General features: G+C 36.3%; 1 protein-coding gene across 1 annotated transcript in view; it reads left to right on the top strand.

The window, feature by feature from the left end:
• Window positions 1–18,186, top strand: part of LOC127472413 (uncharacterized) — a 65,461-nt gene that overhangs the window by 19,789 nt on the left and 27,486 nt on the right. Inside the window, exons 10-13 of the mRNA XM_051790625.1 lie at window positions 2,136–2,200; window positions 2,415–2,521; window positions 6,284–6,395; window positions 11,933–12,035. Of these exons, the coding sequence (XP_051646585.1) occupies window positions 2,136–2,200; window positions 2,415–2,521; window positions 6,284–6,395; window positions 11,933–12,035 (387 nt within the window). The remainder of the gene's footprint in view (window positions 1–2,135; window positions 2,201–2,414; window positions 2,522–6,283; window positions 6,396–11,932; window positions 12,036–18,186) is intronic.

Genomic DNA, 18,186 nt, shown 5'->3' with positions numbered 1-18,186 from the left:
AAATTTTAAGCATACTCTTATTTATCTTGCTGACTGACTAATTTATATCTTTGATCGCTATTCCTTTTGTTTTACTTTTTAATGCATGCCCTGCACCTAACAAGTCCTTAAACTGTGTATGCAGCATGAACAACACTGACACAGCTCCACTATGATTTCAGTATTTTTTAAACTGCAGCTCAATTTCTTTTCTCAAAGAAAAAAAAAAAAGAAGGTTGTGTACATGTTTTAACTTAGGACATTTTAAGGGTTAGTAACAATGGAATGTCTTTCAAAGCACTACTTCGTAATGTTTTTTTTCTTAGACGTTTAGGTGGATCATCTTAAGTGGTAGAAGCATGCTTAGGCACAGGATTGCCACCAGAAAATCAGTGTTTGAAAAAGTCCATTTGCTATTCTGGAAACACTTAACAGCAGTAGACTAAAGGTGGATATAATATATGTTCAGGATTTAGCTTCAAAAGCAAAACAAACAAAAAAACCCCAGGCTTAACAGATTTGAAGATCTGTAGTTTGAGCAAGACTGTCATTTAAAGTTTGTTTTTTACTGCATCTATGTTGTATCCTTTTTCATTCTAATGGAACTTATCTGTGACAGTATGCCGAGTGTCTTTATAAAGCTTAGAACAACTGAAATCTCAAATTAAAAACTTACTGTGATAAAACTGAAAATGCTGTAACATGAAAAATATTTTAATAATAAAAATTCATAAAACAATACATTGAACCTTCTGCTCATGCAACATAACCAAATGGCAGTCTGATAAGGCCAGCTTGCTACTCTAAGCCCCCAGTCTTTTTTTTTTTTTTAAAGAAACTCTAACCTTCGTATGAACTTTTAGCTTGCAAATGACCTGATATGACATGTTTGAACTTAAAATGAACTTTCACATGAACTTTCAGTTAGCCCTCTTAGAAATATAACAGATGGAAAATGGGCAGATTTCTTAAATATTTCAGTCTGAAGTGCTTTGACACGTACACCAGTAAAAACAGGCAAGCTATCTACTTTTGCTGTTTACGTTGCCAGTTTTATTATGCTGCTGCATTACTTGCAGTGTTTGAACTGAGAGGTGCCTTTGTGGTTTTTTTGTCAGTGGATGCTATGCATTTGTTTTGTGGGATTTTTTTTTCTTTGTATTACTCCTTTACCTGAAACATGAAACTCTTCCAGGTCTTCACCCTGACTGTATTCAGACAGTTAAATTAACCTCATGTCAGTCTTGCAGAGTGATGATTTTGAGTGATGTGTAAAATTTTTACTAGTCACATTTTGAGTATATTTTGATCTAGTCTTTTCAGAGTATTTGTATAAAACTTTGAACTGCTTCTTGAATGTTTGCTAGCACAGGTTAGGTACAGATGAACTGTAGTATAATTCTCTGGCATGAGGTGCTGATCCTGCACTGCTGATTTTAAAGGAGTTACACCTATTGATTTTCTCTAGTTCAAGCTTGACCTGATGCCAAAACAGCAATTTTCTTTTTTTTTTTTTTTTGTTTTGTTTTGTTTGGTTGGTTTTTTTGTTTTGTTTTTTTGTTTGTTTTTGTTTTTTGTTTTTTTTTTTTGTTTTGTTTTTGTTTTTGTTGCACTAATACTCCTAGCACTGAACTTGGTAGTTGCCCTGGAACATATATTCAGACTGTTTAGCTTTCTTGTCAATAACAGAAACTAAAGTTAAGTTATCCCTTAATTTACTAAGCTATCAACAAATAAACTCTCATGGTTTCTCACCTTGTTTTGTTTCTTTACCAAGTGAGGGACTGCAGTCCGCTCCAGCCAACTACAGTAAATTGTATGTTCTGTGTGTGTGTGTGCAATAACTGGCTATTAGTGGGAAATAACTATTGAGTCTGAAGTCCTAAGGCTGCTTTCTGTGTTAAGTATTTTTAAGTGTGTGAATAAACATTTCAGTCACCCTTTTAAAAGGCTCACGGAAGTCATAAATTTAGTCACCAGTTCAGTGTGCTTTCTAAGGCAGGAAGGACTGTTTTGTGAGAGGTTCTCTCATCTGTGGCAGTACAGCTATCAATGTTTTACTTTTTAATTAAGAACATTTGATTAATATGTATCACAAAAGAATGTCTTTGAAGTTATATTGAAGAAGCTTAAATACTGATTTTTAACCGCTGTAGGTTTTGATGGTGGAGCAGTGAAAGTTTGTGGAGCCAAAGGATCGCCTCCATCAGCATTTTATAAGGTATTACCTCATACAGATATCCTCATCTTCTCTGCCCCAAGAGTAAAAGAAAGAGGAGAAAAGTTTAAAAAGACAAACCTTATTTGATATATAAAAACTTGTTAATTTGTATAATGTTAATAAGTGTGTATTTGTATAGATGATAATTGCTTGAGAGCATTTATAGCATATCAGTACTGAATGCCATGTAATTTCATAATCCCTTTATTGTTAGGTAAATGCCACTTATCTTGATGGCTTCAGAGCTACTGCTGTCTGTCCAGTGGGAGGTCCAAAGGCAGTACAAAAAGGAAAACACACTGCAGAAGGTATTCTGCAAAGGTTAGTATTTGAGTCTTGGAAGGGGATCTGGTTTTTAGTTGTTTTGTTTTTTCAGAGATAATAAAAAAAATAATGTTGCTATCATATGTCACAGTTCTAACCTTGTAAGAACCCTTGAAGATTATAATTTTCCTATTTGGAGGACATTTCAAGACTTAAGTAACCTGTTCAGGAAACCTGCTTTCAACATATAACTGCACTCATGTCAGTATATTTGGGCAAGGAGGGATTCCTCTTAAATATAATTCCATATGCTCACAAGAGTATCTGAGCATTTATTCCAATAGCCCCAGTCTTTCTAGTTCTGAGATAAATTTCCTTTTATATAAAACTTTCTGCCATCCTGTTATAGACCCATGCAGCAGCTACACTAGAATAGTCAGAAATACAGGGTTTACTGTGAACTTATAGTGACTGCTCATGTACCTGTGTGCAGCATTATGGTGAAGGAGTCATTGACTGACTTCCCTCAAGAGACATGACAGATGAGGGCAGACTGATAGAGGTGTGTAAACTGTGCAAATGCTAAAAGACTATGTGTCCAAGAGCTGCTGAGAAAATCAAATGATGGAAAAAAACCTCCAGGAGGTGTTAGATACAAAGACTCAGGGACCCAGAACCTCTGAAAAGCACCCTTTCTGGAAGCTAGGTCATTATTTTAGAAAAAAAGAAATAGATTGGTGTATTTTCCCTTTCATATTTACTCTTGCACATTATTTCAGACTGGACTACGTGAATCTTTTGCCTGATTGAAACAGCTTGTGGTGCTGCTGCCTCTCCAACCTCTAGAAAATTAATTCAGCCTGTTTACTGTGGTCTCCTGAGTAATCCTCAGAAGAAAGCTGATGTGAGGTAGTTGAAGGCTGGTTGACTAATTTTGATAAGTAGCCTCTAGCCCATGAGGCATGCCTGTAGGCATGTTCTGTGTGTTAAAAATCACAATACACAAAAATATATTCTCCACCTCAAATGCAGTCTTAAACAGCTTAATTTGTGGAATTGTTTGTGTGGCATGTTCAAAAGATTTGTGTATGTCAGCCCAGACAGAGAATAAGAATTACGCTGTTTGGATCCCTCTCAGAGAATGCTCTACCAGCAGTGATATCTCTTTAGGAAATGTTGACTTCAGTCTTTTCACCAATTCCTGTTCATAGAATCATCAAGGTTGGAAGAGACCTTTAAGATCATCAAGTCCAATCATCAACCCAGGATGATCACTGTAACCCCTAAACCACATTGCTCAGTGCCAGATCCAGACACCTCTTAAACACCTTGAGGGATGGTGACTCCACCACCTCCCTGGGCAACCTATTTGAATTGCCTGATCACTCTGACAGTAAAAATTTTTTTTCTAATACCTAATCTGAATCTCCCTGGTTCAGCTTTAGGCTATTTCCTCTTGTCCTTTCACTGCAGTCGCAGTAGAAGTGACTGACCACTGACCCACACCTCACTACAGCGTCCTTTTGGGTAGTTGTAGAGAGTGATGAGGTTCCCCCTGAGCCTCCTCTTCTCCAGGCTCAACAAACTCAGCTCCCTCAGCTGTTCCTCATAAGACATTTTCTAGACCTTCTATGAGCCTTGTTGCCCTTCTCTGGACACTCTCCAGCACTTCAAAGTCATTTTTAAAAGCGAGGGGCCCAGAACTAAACACAGTACTTGAGGTGCAGCCTCACCATGCCAAGTATAGGAGGATGATCGCTCCCCTAGTCCTGCTGCCTACACATCTAGATCCAAGCCAGAATGCCATTGGCCTTCTTGGCTGCCTGGGCACACTGGTCTGCTCGTGTTCAGCTGCCAGTCAGCCAGCACCCCCAAGTCCCTTTCTGCTTAAGAGCTCTCAAGCCATTTTCCCCCCAGCCTGTAGCACTGCGTGGGGTTGCTGCAATCTGAGTGCACGACCCGGCACTTCACTGAATGGGCATCATGCAGTTGTCCTTAGCCCATTTATAGTCTGTCCAGGTCTCTCTCTGTTTCAAGAGAATATTCTAGTCAGCTTTCAGTCTGTTCTAGGTTAAATTCTGCCCAGTAGTCTAATGGCAATAAGTACAGAAGATGCACAAATTTAATGTGCTTTATTTATACAGGTCAAATTAATTGTCAGCCTAAGATATTAAGCAGCTTTGGCAGCTTGTAATACACCTTCTTTCATTTCTGTTTTGCATGCTTCTCCTTTATTTATTTATTCATTATTGAAAGCAGGAGAGATTTGGCAATACGTGTGCGAAGAAGTCTTTTTGGAGTAGTCTCTGGTGTCCTTTTATTTTTGATGATTCTCTGTTGTGTTACCAACACAAATGAAAGAGCTAAAAATTACCCACAGAATGTATTTTGAACTGTAATATCTCTGACTGTAATGTTTGTAGATAAATAATTTAAAATAACTTACTACAGACACAGTTTGCAAATTAGTTACCTTAAATGAGGTATCTGTCTCTTTTCCTTTTTTCTCATCAAAATTGAAGGTGACTTCATTTGTGGTACATGAACCACCTTCATCTCTTTACAGCAATTAGAAAATTATATTTTGTATTTAACTCCTGTACATTGCTTCATTTTTTCAGGTGCCATGCTAATATTTATGACAAAAATGATATATTAGCAGTGTCTTTGAAATGTTTCACCTATGCAAACTATTTTTCTCATTCTAACATAATTCCAGTGTTTCAAGTGATAAAATCTTTTTTTGATCTAGAAGAGTGCCAGACTAAGATTCTTAGGAAACCAGTTTAGGGTCTTCAGAATTTAACTTATTTTTCCAGTCTGCAACATGTTAACAAGTCAGACTATTTTTAACAGTTGGATGCTTTAAAACTTTTTTCTAACTTGTTTTTACTGTGGGGTTTTTGTGTTGTGGTTTGTCTTTTTTTTTTTTTTTCTTTTGGTCTTCGTATGATTTTATTTTTTTTTTTCATAAACTGTAGTCATTTTTGGTTTTTGTACTTGACAGTTGGGCTGTTTTTTCTGAGTTGTTGCAAGCAGTCTATTTATTCCAAATTTAGTATTTGTCCAAACCCAACATTAATTCCTGTCTCTCTTAAAGCAGTGTGTGTTTTCGTGCTGTATAAAAAGGTAATGTTCATACTCTTTATTGTGATTGGACAGACTGGGCACTCAACACAATGTGCTTTGTAGTGGGAATATCTGTTTTATAAAAAGAATTTGAGAGATTGCAGTGTCAGACTGGACAGGCACAAGTGATGAAAAAACATGCTCTTTAAAAACATTATCTGCTTTTTGGCATTTGAGTTGTATGTTCATTAATTCCAAGTAATCATCTTTTAGGCTTGAATAAGTGGTTCTCCTTCATTTGATTCCCCCCCCTTCATCAGTGCCTGTGATGTAACAAGATTGTTTCTTGTATTTATCGGTAGTTCATAATGCCTTATAGTAGAAACAGAGTTACAAACTGAATTAGCAGTGTGAAACCCAGGAAGATTGCATATACTCTAATGACATTTGAAGCTCTCTTTATTTCAAAGATAACAGTAAGAACTGAAATACATTTATTTGTCTTTGCTTATCATCTTTCAAATAATTTGAATAAACAAAAGGCTCAGTTTGAAACCCGGGGATAAATTCATAGGCATGACTTCCTTGTCAGTAATCACTTGATTTGTAGTTTTCAGATATATTTGTTTAGTGTAAAGTATCCATGGTCCAGTTTACGTGACAGAGCTAACTTCTGTGGACCACACAGGGCTACTTCAGATAATTGTTTTGAGGCAGTTTACTAATGAAAAAAAAAATCATTTGTTGCAGGACTCGTCTTATTTTCAGTCAGCTCGGTTATGAAGATTACAGTGCAGTTAACGTACAGATTTTAGGGTCTGAAGATACATATGGACCTCATGCTAGAAGGAGTATAGATGGTGTAAGTATTCAGTGGAGTGTTCTTAAACTTTTACTGACCTCTTTTAATCTTTCCACATTGTTATCTTTTCCACAACTTTAAAGGAAGTCACTATCATCTTGGGAATTTCACCCCTTCATGTTGCAAAGAATTCAGTGTCACTACTTAGTGTACAAAATTAACACTGACAAGGTCTTTACAGTATTGGGTCTTCCAGAGGCACTGATATAAAATCTTACAAAAGTGTTGTTGTAGTCCATTCTAATGTTGTTCATCTAAAGAAATGTCTTATAATAAAGTTTTGATCACATAGACTTAAATTGCATTAGATGTAATGCTGAAAGACCACATTATAAATATTGCAGAGTCAGGAAGGATCAGCATTATTGTTGCCTGCACAACTTTAAAACTGCCTGTGAGTACTACTTGTGAAATAATCTTCACATACCTAATTCTGCATTGTATTTTGTGACTGAATAAATTCATATGTAGGAATATGAATGATGGCTGTAGCCACTGCAGCTGTGATATCCATGGTCTGTTTTCCTAATCTGAGAGTATGAAAGTCCTTTTTAAAGGAAAAATGTAAATCTTGCCCTCACTTACGTGCACTTTAAATATTTAGACAGTTTAATTTGTTCCAAAACAGTAGCATTTAATTCTTCTTTGTCAGTGGCAGTCTTGGAAAACTCTTAAGGTACACGTGGCAAAGCTCTAAGTTTGTTCTTAGGAGTGCTGACACTTAGTAGCTGACAATTGGTGTTGTATGGGAAAAAAGAATGTGATCTGGAGAAGGACAGTGAACTTCTTACTAAAATTAAGTGTTCTTAGTAATTGCTCAAGTTATGTCTGCAGCTATTTGTTTCAGTGCTTGAGTTTCAATTTCCTTCTGCACAGCAAGAGGAGTTGCTTCCTGAGGACTGAGCTTTATAATGAGGTCTTTTTCATTTTAGGATCATAAAGCCTGCAATTTTAAGTGTGTTACTGAGATTGCAGCATCAAAATTGTGAAACATAGGAACAGATGTCCCAGATGTTCAAGTTGTCTGTGTTTTGTTCGTACCAGCTTCTTATGATTATGCATTGTAATATATTCTTTAATTAAATTGTTACATCTGAGGTTTTCTGTCATTGTATAGAGTGAATAATGAGTTGAAGAGCAATTTCTCCTTCCTGATTGTTGTGTTCACCTTGCTTGCAGAAAATTGAAGAATTTTTTCAAATAACATTGAGTATTTTGTAGTATTTTCTGTATTTTCAGCCTCAGCTCCCAGGTCTCATATTAAAAGTAAACACAGCGTTACCACCATTGTATGTGCTTCTCATACATGCCTTAAACAGGATGTGAGAGCTAAGGCTGAAATGCAGGAAATCGCTCTATTGCCTTCCCGCTTCGTGGTTCCTCCAGCTTTTTAGAAGAAACTAGCCAGAGGAGTTTTCATCTGGAAAGCAGACGTGGTAGCTTGAGAAAAAGGGTTGGGGATTGGGATTTGCTTTTCTATTTGAAATATAAAGTCATAGAATCCTAAGGAAAACATTTACTCATTGGGGCTTCAGATAGGAATAATGTAGTCCCTTAAACACTCTTTCCTACCATGTCTTTCCATGCAAAATTAGACATGGTTATTTGGGTTACAAATCACAGTGGTCTAAACCAGAACCATATTATGCTAAGCAGAATATTAACACAAAAGGAAAACAGTTCCTGCCTTGAAGGTTCTACCATATAAATTTGAAGAGAAGCAAATATATAAGTGAATACCAAGACACAGGGTAAGTTGAATAACATTTGGAGCTCTGTGTAGACAGCTGGTTTGACTGGACTTATTCTCATGCCCATCTCTCAAACTAGTGCAGAGGTTTGCCTTTGCAGCTGTGAAGTCACTGTAAATGCCAGGCTTATATAGGCCTGTATACTGTAGTCTGAGCTGCTGTGTGGAGTATTGACTCTTTCTGATGGCTTGAAGTATCCTTGAGAAACAAAGGAGTGCTTGCCCCCTTTCCTTTCTCAGACTTCTCTGCCTGTTTATGTGGTTGCTGCCTTTCACTCTGGTAGCTTGCTTTGTCAGCAGTAGTCCAGCATGAGCAAGAAAGAGACCTGAATTGACACCATAGTGGTGTTTGAATTTTTTTTTTTTAATATCTCCTGTTCTGTCGTTTTTTGCTGGGGGAAGGAGTTCAGACAGTGACAAAGTGTCAGTGAGTTGTTTAGAAATACTAGATGTGTTTAATGTAAAAGATATCTATTAATAGTACATTGAGCATTAGAGTTTGCTACATAAAAACTGTATGTGCTTTGTTAGTTTTCTGCTAACCCTTTGTTAACTGATGTTAACACATTGTTAAGACTTTGTTTTCTTATTTTTTTATTTTAATTCTGATACTGGAAGATTAATGACTTTAAAATAGTTCATATATCTAGTTTTAATACTGGATTCAGCCACTGATGTAAGGGGGGTACTTTTGAATTAGATGATCAATGGAGCATAGAGGCGTGAGAACGAAGTCATATTAGGATGTGAAACCAGCTAGAGTATGGTACAATGTAACTTATGGCAGAAGCTAATTGTAAGGTCCATTGTGCTTTTTAGCAAGTCAGCTTGATATTCCCTATTATCAGAGCTGAGTTCTTCCTTGGTTTTGCTACATATTGCAAGATAGATACATCTACCCTTGAAACACAATGGTAGAGGTCATACATAGGGGTGAGAAAGATGATGATGGGAGGAAGATTATGTGGGCAGGGGTCGCTCGCCCCTTGCCCCACAAGTAGGGCATGCGCAGACTGTTGCCATGAGGTAATGATCAGGCGGTGTTTGGCTGCCATTCAGGCATCACCTTATACTGCGTACTGGTCCTACGTAGTGTAATGTGGAACTGATAAAAATGGGGTGTCGAGACTGCTGAGTTGAGCGATACTCATCCTACCACCGAGACTGTGTTGCTCCGCGGGGACGCCCGCTAAGCACGGGCACCGACCAGCTGCTGCAGATCCTGACAGCCCTGGCCTGTCCGTGTGGGTAAGCACAGTTTATTGATAGGAAGCAACTGAGAGAACAAACTTTTTAATATCCTTTTAGTGTTCCTTTAATTCCCCTTTTATGTTTATAGTATTTTTCCTTTAGTTTCCCTTTTTAATAACCAATACCGTGTTATCCATAATATTGTGTTAAGATCCTTTTCTAGTATCCCTTTTTCACTAGTTAATACTGTATTAAATGCTGTTCGTAGTATTTGTTTTAATGCCACCCGATAAGATAGTTACTTTGTATCCTTTTTTAGTTTTTAATTCCTCTTGCTAAGTTTATTACTATAATTATTATTCTCACTGTAATAAAAGATATTTTGTGTGCTTGAGTATTTTTTGGCACTTGTCTTTATTCCGGACATGTATCCAAACGAACGTACTGTTACAACTGAAAACAGGATTCATCTTATTTTAATGGACCATTGTATGTTGCAACTGTGAGCAAGGAAGTAAACCTAGAACTTGAAATGAAATAGAAGCATGTGAATGCATGAGTATGTTTTGTACAAGGGCATTTCCTATTCATTATTATCTGTAGTAATGTAATGAATCGTGTGATAGCTTTGGGAACAGTAAATGTTAAAATGACTCATTTGTTGAGTAATATGCATGGCTGCATATTTTTTGTGTAGCAGCTGGTTTTTTACAGCAGCTTAGTGAAACTTTCTTAAGCTGGAATTTATTTTTTTTTTCTAGAGATATTTGTTATCTCTGTTATCTTGATCAGGACATCTCTTCCTATATTCATAGAAAGAAATTTTTATCCTTTGAGTGATGCCTGATCTACATGATCAGAAATAATATAACCTTTTCTACCTTGGCTCTACTAAACTTTTATTTAAGGTTTGCCTACACAAGTATTGAAATCATCTGATAGATATGTGAATCAAGTTTGCAGGATTTCCAATGTGAGAGTATTATGGCAGATATTTTCCAGGCTGAGAACTTGGAGGCTGAGAAATGAACTGTGTGTGTCCTCTGAGTCTATTTAGGAGTACTTAAGAAAAAAGGAAGCAATTATGTTTTTTATTACCTCAGAGTACCTCTGTGTGGATATGCCGCTAGAATTGGGAGTAGAGAAAAATATTCTTTCAGCTTCATGAATACTTAGGACATTGGTTTAAACATACTAAAACAAGAAGGCCCTTCATTATCGAATTTTACCTGATCACAAGCTATAAAGTAGGAAGTTTTCCTCCCTTGGTATAACCTGACATAAGCGATCCTCTTTGTTGAGGGATTTTTGTCATGTATTTCAGTTGGAATAGGTTTAGTAGTCTGTTAACATAATGATCTCTTTGGGATATCAAAAGCTAACAAATAGAAAGAAATTAGTTAGGGCATTTAAAGAGTTATGAAGTGCTCTAAGCTCTGTAGAATAATAAGAGAAAATAACTCCGCACAAACTTTCGTGGTTTTTTTCATGCTTTTATGAAATACATCCTTTCCTGTTGACATGAAGAAGAACATAAACACTGGAAGAAATCTCCTAGTGTCTTGTAGTCACTTATCTTTTTTGATTTTTATATTGATTTAAGTAAACCAAGAATTTCACGTAAGGTTACCCAAGAATGTTTAGAAACTTTGTATTCATGAACAAAACGAGATGACTTCAAGAGAGAAGAAATACTCTGCTGCAGAACTCTGTACCTGTGCTGTGCTGTGAGAAACTCCTGACCAGCAGATTTTGACATCTTGTGCAATCCCATTTCATATGTACTTGCACTTGTGCTTTAAGGCAAGTAAGAGACATTCAGAAACAGACTTCTATTGTGGCAGATTTCATAGATTCAAAGGTGAACCAAAGGTGGTTCCTACTGGTGATTGCAAATTCTTGAATAAATAGTCTTTGCCCTCGGTGAGACCTAATGTTCAGTCTAAGGCTTTTGCCAGTATATTGGTTCCAACGGTGGATCCTTCAGTGGCTGATAGTAGATTTTTAGAGAAGTAAAATCTTAAGCAAGAGACGGTGCTTATCTGTCTGCAAGGGCAGGTGTTTTAGTTGACTGTAGAGTTGGGAGCACAGTACTGGTTTGATTTACCTTTAGAGGGAGCATCTCCTTTTTTCTCTGAAATCCTGGTGAGTTTTACACGTTCTGTTGTCATGTGTACATCCCAAAGATTAGGTTTGAATTCTTTTCTGTGGACAGATCTGCTTCCTTCTTGATGCTGAGAGAAGTGCATCTGGCTCTCTAATTTGGCCCCAAAGTACTCTTAGTGCACTTAAGAGTAAAGTTTGTTTGCCAGTTCCACTGAGAGTGAAGCCAAGTATTTGGTATTGTTAGTTACAGTACTTAATTCTTAGAGAATGCTGGAGAAGAGGCACAGTGTCCTAGCAGTCTGAAATACCCAACAGTTGATTCTGTGGTAGCAAAATGAAGATAATGAAATATTAATAGCAAATTATAATGATGGTGGATGAAAAGTCACTGAATAGTTTAACTTGAATGCTGAGCTACAGTTATTTTTCAGTTTGGTAAATTTAACCAATATTCTACATCTAAGCTAATCTAATTTCAACCTTCTTGAAGCAGGGTCCTCGGGAAGCTGTTATTTGGCTTGCTGTACACCATAAACAAAAAGAAGCTGTAGAAATCTTTTCTAGAGAGATTGCACCAGCTGGAACTGGCATGGGTAAGTACTCATATTGTCTTCTAAGAATTTTAAAGTTACTTTTTTATTTAATTCTCTGAGCGTGACTAGGACCCAAAGACTTAATTCAGCTGTGTTCAGCTTAGAAGCTCTGTTCAGCACTGTGTTGTGCATAATGAAATAATTTTTTTAAAGGGTACTTATGTTTGGTGTAGAGATGGAACCCACAGACATTAGCAAAATGATAAAATGAAAGTCCTGAGAGTTTGCCTTTGTGTTCCTCTGAGACTCTATCTTTCCATTGCTGCCACTGTTCCTTCCTGTTTTTTTTCCTTTTCCTTATTTGTCTTTGTTTTCCTACATGTGGTTGCACTGAGTGTTTTACTGTCTTCTACCATGTTACTGTAAGTTAGTGATGGTATTAGTCTTCACTGGCAATAAACACTGAGTTTTACTCAGCTGGCAAAAATTTACCACAGTGTCCTGCTATAACACTGTAGTTTATGAAGAGCTGTGCAGTTGGAGGGTTTTGAAGGTTCTCTTCAGTACTTTATTATCTGATGTTACTGCAAAGGATTTTTATTGATGCTACTGTACTTCTAACCTGTTTAATGTGTAGCTGCTTGTATAAGTGCTGCATCTAATTCTTATTCATAGAGCATATTAACTACCCAACTTAAATTACCATCTTGCAGTATTAAGTCTAACCTCAAATTATTCTGTCTTCAGTGTTTGATTTTGTATGAATTTGTGATGTATTGCAATGATTAAAAGATTTATTTTTTAATTGACATATTAGTTAAAATACTGGGATTTAATTAAGTCCATCTTAGTCTTGAGGGTATATTGTAAAGTATTTGCATAAGTCACCTAATTGTGAAGTGATCTGTACTTCTACTGATTACCTGATGTTTGTTCCAAAAAAATTCACGTTTGTTCTTTGTAAATGTCATTGGATTCTCTAAATGTTCGGGGGGGACTTACTGTTTGATTATTTTGAGCACTTTTTTTTTCTGTTCTCTTCACGAGTCCCTTAAGTGTCACCACTGTATCCATCTCAGTTCTAAGTAGCTCATTCATATGTTGTGATTTGGTGCTTTCGTTGTGGATGCTAATCTGGCTTTTATTGTCCATTTAAAATGAATTTAAATTTCCTTATTTTGAGTACTAGAGCTCAGATATTTTGCAAAGGCTTCTGCATATCTTGATGAAAACTATACCTAGGATTTATATAAATCTTCAAAACTAAATTCCATGAGCTTAACCTGAAACTCTGAACTTCCATAGCAAATCTAGAATCCTGATCAATGAAGGAGCGGTTAGGTGTTGCCTTGCAGTTAAGGAACTAGCCTTTTTTTTTTTTCAGTGGATTAAAAATTACTTAGAAGCGTGTGCATTCTGTGTTTTTAGTCTTTACAGCAGTAGCAGAGAACAGTTAATGAAGGATGGTTTGTTGGGTTTTTTAAAGTTGTGTTTATAGTGACAAGGTCAGTGCATGATCATCTTTTTTTTTTTATCCCTACAATATAGAGTATGGTCATATAAAACTAATTGCAAATATTCATTGAGATAATATTTTAAAATTTTGCAATTCTGAAGGCTGATTAGCGGGTGAGCATGTAGCACAGATATATGTTGCTTCTAAAGACTTGGGTTTTAGCTAATGAATGAAAAATGATATTTTCAGCATTGGACCAAACTGTCATTTCTATAACTAGTTAGGGATTCGTAACTGAAGTAGTTTTTTTCTCTACTGAATCAGTAAAGAAAAAATTACTATGGAAGTAAAAATCTATTCTTACTATTTATTCTACATATGCGTAGACAATTCCCTAGAAAACATCTTTTTGAATGAAGTAAAGCTGGGTGGATTTTAAAATAATTGCTTATTTGTCAGATCCAAAGCTAATGGACCTGTACATGTCTCTCTGTCTTTGCTGCTTCTTTTATAAAGCAACTGCCACATATAGAAACCACCTTTGAAGTCTGAAAGTGTTAGGTTTACTAAGGGTTCAGTTTTTTCCTTTTACTGCTGATCTTTGCAGAATGAAAAAAGTGGAAAATCTGCACTACATGGATTGGGTGGAGTATATACAGTATGGAAATTTCGTTACCATAGTATGTGAACATCTGTGCCTTAAGGTGGCTGGCAGACTTTCAGTTCATATTATCAGGGCTTTTGTGATGGAAAAAATGCATTCCTGTGTAGAATGGGGTTAGGCAGTCTATGTGGATGGTGGTAGGGATGCTAGTTTTGTTTCCTAAGGGAATAGCTTAAGCTTTTTAGAACATCCTGTAGCAGATATTCTCAAAAAAAATTGAAATCCATTTCAGTTACAGAAGTGCTGCTAATGAGTAACAAAGGGAAAGAGGATATTTCTGGCATCATCTGGGGCATCTGGTGATAAACAACACTTTTGCTTGCCAGGTACAGGACTGCAACAAGGTTTTTGGCCTCCATGGTAAAAATAACTAGTGTCAGAGGGTATCAGAGTTGTTTACTGCTGTTTGCTGACATGGTTCTGAGTGCTTGAACAACCACATAGTCATTCTTTTTAATTTGTTGAAGATATATTGTGACTGCTTCATATGGTCACTTCTTTCAGTTGCTGTTGTGTGATGAATTTCTGCATTACCTGCACCGAATAAACTCTTCTGTATGCAGAGAAGGGTCAGATTTGGGATATAAATGCTTAGTAGGCTACTTGTTGATGTGGAATATGCTTAAAGCAGTCATTATGAAGAGTCTTTTCTTTCTTCAGTGAGATTTAGAATTGTGAAACACTGCCAAACAGTAATTAGTGGTGTACTAATAACTGAATCAGCTTAACAATGCTTAGTTTCTGACAGTAGTGTAGATTTTCAGGACTTGCTGGGAAGAGCAGAACAAGGAATTCCTGATGCTTAATTATCTTAAAACAGGCAGCTCCATAGACAAGACTTGAATAGATGGGTAAATGATCTTGGGAACAGAAGCCAGACCCAAGATTGTTGAGATTGTTGTTGTCCCAGGTGAATTATCTTATATGGATGGAGCATACCTATGAGATGTGGTTTTGCGCTTCCCACGTGGATCTGTGTGATGTAACCTTGTGTGGCTTTGTTCTGCCAAATGGTGGCAGTTGTGGGGGTGCACACCAAGTGAGATTTTAAGCATGTGGCTTTTCCTGATGAAAATCCTTTAAACAATGAAGTCCTGTGTTTCAAGGATTGCCAGCTTGGTAATGCCCCTCCCAGCTCTCCTGCATTAGTTCAATTCCAGGAGGTGAGATAGTGACTGAGAGTCATGGCAAACAACCCTTTTCTTCTTATTTTGCTTATTATTTTAATGAAGAAGTGAGAAAAAGCAGGAAGAAATTATAGATCCTTCATAATGGACAGCAGAAAGAAAGGAGTTGTTGTTGACTTGCAGGGTTATGTCACTTGATCTGAAACACTTGCATTATGTTATTTTTTGGACATTTAAGAGTGACCTTTAAAAAACAAAGTACATTTACTAGATCTGTACCAGACAAACAGGAAAAAAAAAATTGCCCATCTGCTTGGGCAATGGTGATCTAGTGATTGCGAAGTATCATTTTTAACTCTTTTCTTCTTTCACCTCAATAGCAGTTTGGTGTTTGTTACTCTAAGTGATATGTGGACAGTTGTACAGATGATAATTTTCATACATAGCACCTTTCATCCAAGAACCTTTAGAAGGCTGTGTAAAGACAGTCAGCTAAGCCTTCTATTTTCTAGTAACTTTGGAAAGTATTTATCTGCTTTACAGATGGTTTCCTGCGATGGTGGAAGAAAGTATAATGACAAAAGAATGTGAATCAGAGTCCTTGGTTCTGCTTTCCCTGTAAGAAATGCTGAAGAGCAACTCCACCAATCTTTAAGGGGACCAAGCTGTCTAAAATTTAGGAATGAGGAGTAGAAGAGAAGAGTGATTGAGAAAGGATATTTGATGGCTCAGAATAAGGGTGGGGAGTCGCAAGAGATCCTGCTGCATCTTTTGAGATGAAATCCAGGAGAACTGTCACTCTTAGTGTTTCATCAGATGGGTTTAGCCTGCTAGTTACTACTTGTGAAGCCCTGAGCTAGAGTTGGTAGGTAGTTTTATTTTGGTAGTACCATAATATGAAAATTATAAATTGTAGGTAAAATAGGTATTAATTTCTTTTAAAGTCACTACTAAAAGACTAGTTTTGGTTATTTTCACTTAGACTAAATTTGAAGCACTTGAGATAAAATGTTTTAGCTATTTGTCTGAAACTTTTTGAGGGAGTATTCAGTTACATCTTTTCAGACTTTGCAGAGAAGAACAGTAAGACAAAAAGAAATTCTTTTTCTTCCTGTGATTAAAAAGCACAATAATTTTGTTGAGGAGTGATCTTCATAATGCTTCACTTCAGAGACTTAAAACTTCGGGTAGGTCTTGAGTGTTGGAGATATGCTTTTTAGTGGATTTAAAGTCTTAATGTTAGTATTTATTAACTTCTGACTTACTTTGCAACATGATTTTTGGGTAGGATACATTTTTTTTGTGCATTCATATATGTAAAGGATAATAACACTTAGACCTCATAAAAGGAAAGTACTGTATAGCTTCTATAGCTTTTAGTCAGTTTAAGAGTGCTGATTACTCCTTCTCTCTCCCTTCTTCCTCCACTTATGGTAGATCTTTACTTCTGGTAATCAGTAGAAAGACAACCATCTTCAAGGCATTGTGCTGATCTGACGTTCTCAATTTCTTATGGAATCTTATCCTCTGTGTAAAAAGAAGGAATGCCATTTATATGTTGGAATGGGCTGAAGCCTGTGTGTTTGTGCTCTGCAATATAGACAAGGAGTTAGACCTACAAGAGAGAATTTTGAGAAATTGCATCTCTTAATAAGAGGCTTCCATAATCAAGAGTGAAAGACTGAGATTTCATAGACATTCCCTAACATTTTTTTCTAATGCTTTTTAAATTTCCATTGTTTTTGTTGAAGACCAGTGGGACACATGAGTGTACTTCCACAGAAATTGTTTTTAAGTATTATTGAAACTGCAGATGAGATTCTTAAGCTCAGAGAAGAATTCGAAGCTACTGTATGTAGACATGCCATACCTTAGAGAGCAATTTGTTGTTTATTTTCTGTTTGGAATGGAAGACATTTACTGTAAACTTCAGTTGAGTATGGTATTTAGTTTACCAGTTCAAACACTTAATCATTTTACATTTGGATTATGCTCTTCTGATGAACTTAAAGGGATACAAATTATTAAAAAAAAAAGGCCAAACACACTTAATTCCATTTTTTTTTTTTTTACAATTAGCAGTTGAGTTTGTTAAACTTTCAGTTGATAAAATCATGCTTTCTGTTTAGTCCTCAGTAGTCTGAAAGTTGATAATAGCCAGGGTTTTTTTAAGAGCATCCAGTAAGTTTGTTTGGTTTTAAGCATGTATGGTCTCCTGAAAAAAAAAAAAAGCAAAACAACAAACCAAAACTTTAAACGTGAACTGTTTAGTCCCAGTAGTGGGGTATTCACAGTTTTTCTCCTGTTACATAAAGTGACCTTTCCTAAACTTGGCATTGAAGAATCCTAGACGCATAGACTCAGATTTTTAAATCTGTAGTAGCCTATGGGAGTTCAGTGCAATTCTGCATTGTCCTGTCCATAGAAATTTACCCTCACTTCATAAAAGCTAGCAAACACAGACCAGGCTTGTATTACTTCGTGAAAATGTCTTCATTATATACAGTACAGTCAGCCAAGTGGTTAGAATTGAAATAATTTGTGTTGATTTAGTGTATTTATTTTGTCTTCTTTAATTCAGATATTTAATTCTGAATGAAGTGCAGTGTAGAAGAGGCTCAAGAAGAGCCTTACTGTGGGAAACTGGCATTTATAGTTTAACGGGGGTTCAGTAGCTAAGAAATGTTTTGCTAATAGCTGAAATCATGCGCTGACCCTTATTTCACATTAAAGTGACCGGAGTTTGACACTAAGATGACAGCTGGTTAATACAACTTGAGATTTTAAAGTGCTTGAGTATATGTAAATATTATGACTGATCTCCTAAGTGTGTTGGAAGATACTTCAGAAATGTCCTTGTTCTAGCAGTTTACTGCAGTCACCATTTTTTGAGACTAATATTGCAGAAGATAAACTATCTGCTGTTTTCAGAGGACAGATAGAATAATTAAGAACATGTAATTG

Source organism: Manacus candei, unplaced genomic scaffold (assembly GCF_025592945.1).
Source record: "Manacus candei isolate 608988 ecotype Guabito, Panama unplaced genomic scaffold, ASM2559294v1 h1tg000028l, whole genome shotgun sequence".
NCBI classification, from domain to species: Eukaryota; Metazoa; Chordata; class Aves; order Passeriformes; family Pipridae; genus Manacus; species Manacus candei.
This window is presented reverse-complemented; position numbering and strand designations above follow the sequence as displayed.